Below are 9,383 nucleotides of genomic sequence, written 5' to 3' on the forward strand. Positions count from 1 at the left end.
CTCCGAAGCGAGGTGCACCCAGGACAATCACACAGGCAGACACTGGGGCCAGGCTGCACCCCCCCCCCAATCTTCGGACAATCAGAAAATTGTACATGGTCAGAATACAGCTTCTCATAATGAAATGTTACAGTATAACATCCCAGATCCCTAGTTTGTGTTGTCTTATGTATACTAGGTCCAGCTGGCACAAGAACTGCGCTTTGGACCAGGACAGAGCATATATCCCCTCGAAGGGGAGAGTCCGCTGATCATGAGGGTGTATGAAGTGTGGTGGGCCAAACCTTATTTTGGGGTGTAAAGGTCAACCAGTTCCTTATTCAAATTTCCTTAGAAATAGAGGCCTCTTGGAGGCACTCAAAATAGAAGCTTGTGGTGACAGAACCAGTGTTTGGACCGGGCATCACTTTATGTCATCTTGCAGGGGACAGTCTCCATAGTGTGGTGATGTGTCATTTGGGGTGGTCCAAAGACTTTGGGGGGGGGGTCCAGCCTGACCCCAATGTCTGCCCCTGTGTGATTGTCCTAGGGGCACCCTACTTTGGAGCAGCTGGCACAAGAACCGTTCCGTGGAGCAGGGAACAGGACATATCCTCTTGAAGGGGAGAGTCCTATAAACCTGGCAGTATATGATATGTGGTGGTCCCCTGACCTTATTTTGGGGTTCAGAGCTTTCACTCTCCTCAGTGTTTTTGGATGAATTCATGAATAAAATGTGAATAAGGAATGAATAAGGAACTGGGAAGAAGGAACCAGCTTCAGCCTCCTATTGATACCTGTCGTCTGGAGATCAGTTATAGTTCAATTAGATCTCTAGGCCTTACCTGCAGGTTGGTGTTTAACTCTTTGGCCAGAATCAGTCAAGCCAGCAGCACAGGTGAGAAGATCTGGAGATTGATGTGGAGAAAAGTATAGTGCATATTTCTTTCCAGGCCCAAGCAAAAGAGAAATCAGTAAGCACACTGGCAACAGGAGGAGGAACTGCAGGATGTGCAGGGGAAGTGTAGGCCCTGCATGTGTTAAGTGAGTACTTCGGGCTTTCTTTTGTTTTACTGGGCATCAACATTCTTTTGAAGCGGACTGAAGAACGTGTATTTACAAAGGCTGCTATCTTCATAGCACTTAGATCTCAGTATATATGTGGCTAACTGTCTCCGCATAGATTATTTGCCTCAGGTTTAATGCTGCTGAATAGTGGATTTTTTCCCTGCTTCTCTGCAAAATGGGGGCTTATTCATGCAGATTCTGGGTTTCTTCCAGTTTTCCTGTGATCTTTCCCAAACCAGCTTTGCTGCAAAGTTTTGGGAAAAACCATAGCAAAGACTGGATGGGGCTGGTGTGTGGGTGGGACAGTTTGGATTCAGGGATCTCAGCCATGTGGCAGCCATTTTCTATGACACTGTTCCTTGTGGGTGCCATTTCCTTCTTGTTACCAGGGACTTTTAAAACAAATCGCCAATAAATATTGTTATAACCATCTATGTCAAACCATCTGTGTCAGGTTCGCCCATTTTGTTGCAGAGATCTAAAAGGAAAGGCATACTTCTGCAATAAGGGGAGATAGAGATTTTAAAAATTAAATTTGGGAATTGAGAGAACCTGATACATCAAATGTTATAAAGTTATAATGATATTTCATTCCTGTTTCTGACTTTTAAAAATCTGAGCAGCCCTGGTGGCATGGGGGGGGGGGGGCGGCGGCAGCTGCCGCCAAGGGACTGAGGCAGGGAGGGAAACGGCAGGGAATCCTGCCACATGGAAGCCCCATTACTGCTTCATTTTGTTATATGGTTGCCATCTGCCAGGGAAACAGAGCAGGGCTTGAGGAAAGCTTCAGTAGTAGTGGGGAAACCACACATGCCTGTCCCCCTGAAATACTGTTGTTGTTGTCCATCAAGTATATTGTGTAAAAATTATCTTGAAAACCCTCAATTTTTGACATTTTCCTTAAAACTACTTTGTGAAGAAATGCATTTTTTTCTTTCCTAGATCCAAATTTTATTGCTGTGATATTAAAGGGATAGGCAAACATATCTTGATGGGTCCAGATCTGTTGTTCAGGCTCTGATTGTTCAGATCAGTTTTACTCTGTGTTTCTCTGCATCTTTCTTCAGATGCTGATTTTTTTTTTGTATTTTTGTTTGCTTAAACTGTACGTTTGCATTATTTTTTTTTAACTGCTTTGAGTTCCTAGACTCAAGAAAAGCAGGGTATAAATGGCTAAATAAATAAATTAAAGGAACGCTATTATAAGAAAACAGCAGCTATATTATTAAACAGTTCATTTTTTGAGAAGCAAAAGGTGAAAGTTGTTCATACAATCATGTACCCTCTGCATTTGATCCCTATCTTCTATTATAAAAAGTTTGAATACAATATCATGTTATGATTATGGTACAGACTTGCACTTTACTTTTAGCCCTAAATTATATCTTGATAAAAACCAGACAAAACTACAAATTAGAGCATGCAATTTGTTATGTATTGACTTGAATGTAAATACTGACATGCGAATCGTCTCATTGAAACTCTATGTTAAGCTTCAGCCTGGGCTAGGATCCTAATGTAACCAATAGGAGTCCTAGCCCAGAGAGTGTCTACCAATCACGCTGTAAAGCGGGACCGCTTGTGATTGGGCATTATATCTTCAACCTCATAGGTTGTTATTTGTACAGGGGGTGTGGCTACACTAGCCGGGAATGTTTAAATACAGAGCAGCCAGTGCTTGTCCTTTGGCTCGAGTGGTTCGAATGATGGTTCTGGCTGGCGATCGTAACTAAGCTGAAGAATAAACCGCAATTCTTGCTGAATCACTCTCCGACTCTTTGTTAAGCACACGACTTAACACAATGATTATTTATTGGCATATGAGAGTAAAAATACTTATTTATAAGTCAGCAGTAAAGAGGCTAGTTTATCAATCTTGTGAGATAGAATCTTGAAATAATTTTTTTGCAGATACAAACATTTAAAAAATAAAATACGTCCTATGTATCTTACAGTTTGTATTGTACCACCTGCCCCGCTAGGGTGAACAAAGGAATATAGGCTCCTGGGGCTTTAAAAAGATGTGCAGATGTACAGCACAGGAGATTTCGATAGTAAAATACAGAGCAGCCAGTGCGTGTCCTTTGGCTCGAGTGGTTCGAATGATGGTTCTGTCTGGCGATCGTAACTAAGCTGAAGAATAAACCGCAATTCTTGCTGAATCACTCTCCGACTCTTTGTTAAGCACACGACTTAACACAATGATTATTTATTGGCATATGAGAGTAAAAATACTTATTTATAAGTCAGCAGTAAAGAGGCTAGTTTATCAATCTTGTGAGATAGAATCTTGAAATAATTTTTTTGCAGATACAAACATTTAAAAAATAAAATACGTCCTATGTATCTTACAGTTTGTATTGTACCACCTGCCCCGCTAGGGTGAACAAAGGAATATAGGCTCCTGGGGCTTTAAAAAGATGTGCAGATGTACAGCACAGGAGATTTCGATAGTTATGCTGGGATGAAAAATGCTACATCTGCTGAAATATCCTTTTGTATGTAGGTATTAAAGGTACGAGAAGTCCCATACTGCACTGCTTTGCATCTGCTTCACATTTTCCATGCTATAACAAGTCAGTTTTGTTACAACAAACCAAATCTTCTCCTCAGTGTGTAATCCCAGCAGAACTGGAAGCCATCTTATGCTGGAGCCATTTTACCAGGGCCATAAGAAGGGACTTCCAAGATCACTATTAGACACATGCCGCAGTGCTGCATAGCATGAGTGGCAGGGGTGGTGGATAGGCTTACAAACGTGTGAGGGGACACAGAGGGGATGGCAGCCCTACCAGAAGCTCTGGGCCCCAGCAACTGCCCCACAACAGGATATGCTGGCATCACCCCTGTCTTTCAGGTGTAGAGTTACCAGGTCCTGGAGCTTTGGGGGGTGGAGCCTGGGGAGGACAGGGACCTCAGTGGGACACAATGCCATAGAGTCCACCCTCCAAAGCATCCCTTTTCTCCAGGGGAACTGGTCTCTGCAGTCTGGAGATGAGCTGTCGTTCTAGGGGACCCCAGGTCCCACCTGGAGGTTGGCATCCCTGTCCAGGTATATTGAAGTATTTCAGGGATACAAACGTTCAAACTGGACAGATGTCCCTTTAATAGCAGTTTGGTCAGAAGCAGGGAGGCATGCTTAACTTAATGCCCTGAAAAACTGAATGAGCTGATTTTTTTTCATATCAAATCTGTTAGAATTGCAAGGAACAGACCAAGCTGGGTTATTTGTGTTTTGCCTGGCCAGTTGGCAACCCTATTCAGTGATGTATATGCACATTTTAGAAAAATGCAGGAATCCTTAAAGCACTTCATGAATCAGAATTTTACGATGATGTTTTAGCCATGCTTTTATTTGCAATAAAGCAATCGAAATGAGCTATGATATATACTAAACTTTCTAGCTTACATTCGGTTCAGTGTAACTGGCTGGATTCATTTCAGAGAAGCAAACTCCTTTCTTTAGAATGGCATCTCTAAAAAGCGCAACCCTAACACATTTACTCAAAAGTAAAATCTCACATTGTTCAGTGGAACATGCTACCTCGAAAATGTTTTTAGGTTGGTGGCCTACACTGCAATCATATTCATGTTTACTTGGAAGTAATCCCCCACTAAAATAAATGGAGCTGCTTACTACCAGGTCAGAGTGCTTAAGAGAGCAGCCTTCTTCAAATCCAGGGAGACTTACTTCTAGTAAATATGTACACTGATAGTTATTTCACAGCATAACCAATTATATGTGGCTGAATGGGCGTCCACTGTAAAGGGACATGTATGTGTTGCAGCTTTATTTCTGAGAAGCTGGCCTTTTCAATGTCAGCCCAGGTCTCTCTTGTTAGGTAGCACCCATCAAACAGAAGTTTCCATGTCGGAGAGTAGATTCGTTGCCAAAAAAAACTCCAGCTTGAATGATCTGCAGTGACATGCTCCAGGAAATAAAAAGCTCCACCCTGAGGAAAACAACAGAACGTTTGAACCAAAATAATGCAGGGTGTTCTGTGCATGATATCATCATTAGGTGTGCTGGCAAATTGTGCTTATGAGACCTTTCTGTTCCCCCAGAAGTCCCCCCCCCTTGCATAAATACCAGAAGCGCAAATCTGAGGAGTATCTACTAACTGCTCCTGTCTGCCAGTATGTATCTGGCTGCCTTTCACTAACAAACACTCTTCTGGCCATTGTTGGCTGAGCGCCTGGAATAACCGGGCACTGAAGGAGTAGGAAAGTTACAAAACATGTTGACAGTTAAGATAGTAGCCACGAGAGAAATGGAAAGCTTGCTGATCTGAGGGGGGGTCAAGAGGGATTACGTGTATGAAGTGGAAAATAAGGGGCGTTAAAGCCAGAAGGGTGGCACTAGCGGCACACCAAGGGCAGGGCAGAGGGGTGCAGTCCATTTCTGGGCACAGCTTGAGGAAGGCCCTTGAGGGGGGCCCTTGAAGCCAGCATTATGCTGCATCCAGCCGAATGTCTTTCCTATTATTTTTAAAAGGTAGTTCTGGCTACAGCCACTCGGGCACAGGGAAGTCTGAGCATAGCAAAAAGGCTAAATTTCCCTTGCTCCAAGACTATGTGAACTGAGGCAAACTTGCTTAACAACAACCGAGCCAGCATGCTGATAGCTGCTTCAGTAACTGCCAGCCGGCAGATCATTTTCTCCAATATTCTAGCCTTTCTCTCTCCCTTTCCTTGCACCCGGCTCAGCCAGATCTTGCAAAGCAGTAGTTAGCATGTTCAGCAAAATAAAACCTTTCCCTGTCTTAGTTTCTCTCCTTTTCCATACATTTCTCATTAATTTCTGTCTCCCTTTACCTAATTTTTCCATGTCTTCCTCCACCTTTATTTTCACTTTTTGGTCTCAAGACCTTCTCGTCCCTATCCTGCTTGGTGACAGAATGTATTTAAGAGTAGTATAGTAGCAAATCTTTGTTAATATTATGAACAGAAGGCACTGGGTTTGTTGGGCACTGTACATTGCACTGGTTCTGCTGGGCTGTGATTCTGTGCTTGACATCAGCAGGCATTGCTGCAATGGCATTGGGTTCTGCTGGGCACCCTGTGATTGCACTGGTATTGCTGGGTACTCTGTACATTGCACTGGTTCTGCTGGGCTTGCAAAATGCCTCCCCTTCCATTTCTACTGCAGATTCTCTGGTTTGACTTTAATCCTTTGGAAAGAATGGAGGATGGGGGCACCTTCTTTGAGGGGTAGTGTGTTTCTTAACATCCAGTGTGGTGAAGCTTGTGATCATTATTTTGTGATGCTTTGTCTAGTATTAGTTAGTAAAAATTAGTACAAAGGAAGAGTCCTAGCTCTCAAAAATGCATTGTAGATGCTTGGGACAGTCAGCTCTTGGGCTTCAAAATGGAAAACAGAAGGCCTCCTGAATGCCTGCTTAGAACACCAGTGGTGTGATGGAATATATATATATTTGCCGTCAAGTCACAGCTGACATGGCAACCCTGTAGGATTTTCAAGGCAAGATACGTTTGGAGGTGGTTTGCCATTGCCTGCCTCCATGTTGGTCCTGCTTAGCTTTTGAGATCTGACAAGATCAGGCTACCCTGGGGCTGTCCAGGTCAGGGCTAGGCTAAGAGTAATGTGACTGCCCAGCAAGCCTCTATGGCACGAGTGGGGATTCGAACCTGGATTCCCCAGATCCTAGTCTGACACTTTAATGGCTACACCACACTGGCTCTCATGATGGAATAGCATGTTGTAATTTGATTTTTGTTTTGTTTTGTTACTGGCATGATTACATATACAAAGGTAAATAAAATTTTCACTGTCTGTGTTTCTTTTCTGGCAGCTATTATTATTTGTTTTATTTCATGATTATAACTGAACATAATTTTGTCATATTGTGGAGGGGGCCCCAACCTGGATAGCCCCAGCCAAGCCTGATCTCGTCTGATCTCAGAGGCTAAGCAGGGCCAACGTGGAGGCTGGCAAGGGCAAACCACCTCTGAACGTCGCTTGCCTTGAAAACCCCCAGGGGTCACCATTCGTCAAATCACGTGACTCTTAGGGTGAGATGGGATAATAATTGGTTGTCTCCATGTGCCCCATGCATCCCCATTCCATGCCTCATATTTATATCCCACTTTTCCTCTGAGAAACTCAGGGCAACATGTTGAAAGCTGGCATGGCATTGTGGATGGAGTGTCAGACTAGCATCTTGGAAGGCCAGGTCTGAATCCCCACCTCTACCATGGAAGCTCACTGGGTGACCTTGAACCCATCATAAACTCTCAGCCTGGTGTACCTTTACAGGGCTGTTGTGAAAAAATGGAGGAGGGGAGAACATATACTTTTCTATGTGAAAGCATGTCCTTTTATCAACACAGTAATGCTATGAGGTAGATTCAGCTAAGAGAGAGTGACTTTAGGAAGTCCATACATCCTCTCCCCTCACGAAGGGCTGCTAAATTTAACCTACACACCAGAGCATCTTGCTGAGCTTCTTGGGCCTCCAGGACTGTTCCCCTAGCCTGACTCCTTCAGCAGATCTATAAAGAGGCAGATGAGAGGTGTGCATATGGATTCCACAATATAGAAACCAAATCTTGGTTTGAGCTTCCAAAAAAGCAGGTAAATCAGGATTTACAGCAGCTGCTTATTTTTCCCCACCTACTTAGTATTCACACTTCTATAGTGCAGGGCCTTTTGGCGGCCTGCCAGTTCAGACATCACACCAAACCATAGTTTGCATACTCACTTCAACCCATGGCTTCTGATTCTGGTTTGCTGGCCAATCCCAAACCATGGTTTATTGATTTAGATGTCACGCCAAAACATAGTTAAGCCTTTCCAGCTGTGGTTTGATGTGAACTGAGGCATTCTTTTTTTAAAAAACCACAAGCTATCAAATCACTAGTCAAAAGATCCACACATGGCTTTTTCTGCTGCCTGACCCATCTCTCTTCAAATACGTACCGACTTCAGCACTCTGCAGACTTCTCTCAAAACAGCTTCCACGTTCTTCACTGAACACAGGACCAAAGTAGAAACTACGACATCCACAGAGGCATCAGGTACCTGACTCAAGGCCTCTCCTGAGGTTGTTATGAACTGGCCGTATTCAAGATGCTTGTTCTGGACCATGCTTTTAGCTAGACGCTCCTGAAAGTGGGGATTAGGGTCCGTACAGATGACTCTGCAGTTGGGTGGAAAGAACTGGAAATTGGAGCCCGTCCCAGTGCCTATCTCCAGCACTGTCAGTTTCCCTGAGGGATCTGCAAATTCCATCATGTTACGGAACAAGTCCTGTTTCTGTCTTAACATTTTCTGGTTGTAGTCGACGGTAAATTTCTCCAGGAAAAAGGGAAAGAATTTTTTTTTGCAGAAGGGCTCCCATATTCCCAAATACGATAGTACATATATAGGCAGGGCTAGCAACTGGACGCAGAGCGTGAGAAACAAGACCACCACCTCTGCCATCCTTACTTAGATGCAGAATCAGCACCCTTCGTTTTTGTTTTTCCTTGAAGTTCAGGTCACAGTAGAGAAGCTGCTGAAATAATTTTGAAGTTCTAGTTTAGGATTCTGCAAAAAGTTTAGTACTCAAGTTTGTTTTATTCATCACTTCCAATAAAGATCCCAGGCAAAATAATAATAAAATACTAAACAGTTAGCAACTCACCAGCTTCACAGTCTTGCTTCAAGACTCAAACTGCACTCACTTCCTGATTCTTTAGAAACAACTGAGACTGCTAGACTGATTGCATCTGAGTGGAAGAGGGGTGGGATGGGAGAGAAAGCTTAAAAAAAAATTTCCCTTCCATTTTTTTCAGCTCAAAACTGCCCTGCCCAAGTTGATTTCTCACATGTACCTTGCCTAAAAAGAAAAAAAAAGTGGCTGCATCTGAGTGGCAGAAGGGTGGGGTGTGCGAGGTTGCTTAACTCTTTCTGGTTGTTTTTTTGCTCAAAATTGCCCTACCCAAGTTGGTATTTTCATGTGTATCTTCCCTCCCCCTTCCAGGACAACATCACCAAGGTTTTATTAAGGCTAACTGGTGTGGCTAGTCCAGTCACCATTAGTTAGCATAGTGCTTAAACGCAGCAGCATCACTTTACCAGATTATTCAGCTTACAAAACTACACAGAGCCACACTGCAAGTTTAGAAGAGAAATACTTTTGTCTTTTTTTGAGAAGTACACTTTGGATAGGAAAGAGCAGAGTTTGGATAGATTACTAACTTACTAGCTAAAGGATGGAAGCAGATGGTGAGAGGCCCATCTGCCTCATGGTGCCAAGAGAGGACCGCATGTCCCTCTCCTGGTGCATGCAGGTAAAGAGCTTGACTTCAACAGAGTAAGAGAGAAGAAGGAA

General features: G+C 43.5%; 1 protein-coding gene across 3 annotated transcripts; it reads right to left on the bottom strand.

Moving 5' to 3' along the window:
* Positions 1-4,034: 4,034 nt before the first annotated feature.
* METTL7A (methyltransferase like 7A) lies at positions 4,035-8,774 on the bottom strand. Of its 3 annotated transcripts, none has more exons than XM_015421676.1 (3): positions 8,694-8,774; positions 7,988-8,561; positions 4,035-5,000 (listed from the first exon to the last, which is right to left on the bottom strand). In XM_015421676.1, the coding sequence occupies exons 2-3, from the start codon at positions 8,489-8,491 to the stop codon at positions 4,764-4,766; spliced, it is 741 nt and encodes a 246-aa protein (XP_015277162.1). In that variant the 5' UTR covers positions 8,492-8,561; positions 8,694-8,774; the 3' UTR covers positions 4,035-4,763. The 3 variants fall into 3 exon arrangements, with proteins under 3 accessions (XP_015277162.1, XP_015277159.1, XP_015277160.1); XM_015421673.1 differs by having other exon boundaries at positions 7,988-8,564; positions 8,694-8,773; XM_015421674.1 differs by lacking the exon at positions 8,694-8,774 and having other exon boundaries at positions 7,988-8,641.
* Positions 8,775-9,383: the final 609 nt, after the last annotated feature.

This window comes from Gekko japonicus, unplaced genomic scaffold (assembly GCF_001447785.1).
Source record: "Gekko japonicus isolate JY-2015 unplaced genomic scaffold, Gekko_japonicus_V1.1 scaffold2517, whole genome shotgun sequence".
Lineage (NCBI taxonomy): Eukaryota > Metazoa > Chordata > Lepidosauria > Squamata > Gekkonidae > Gekko > Gekko japonicus.

What these genes read in the sequence shown, in the direction of transcription:
- METTL7A (XM_015421676.1), bottom strand. Translation starts at nt 8,491, where the DNA reads ATGGCAGAGGTGGTGGTCTTGTTTCTCACGCTCTGCGTCCAGTTGCTA. An exon ending in TCTGCAGAGTGCTGAAGTCG is followed by an intron (nt 5,001 to 7,987) that starts GTACGTATTTGA and finishes TGTTTTCCTCAG; the next exon opens with GGTGGAGCTTTTTATTTCCT.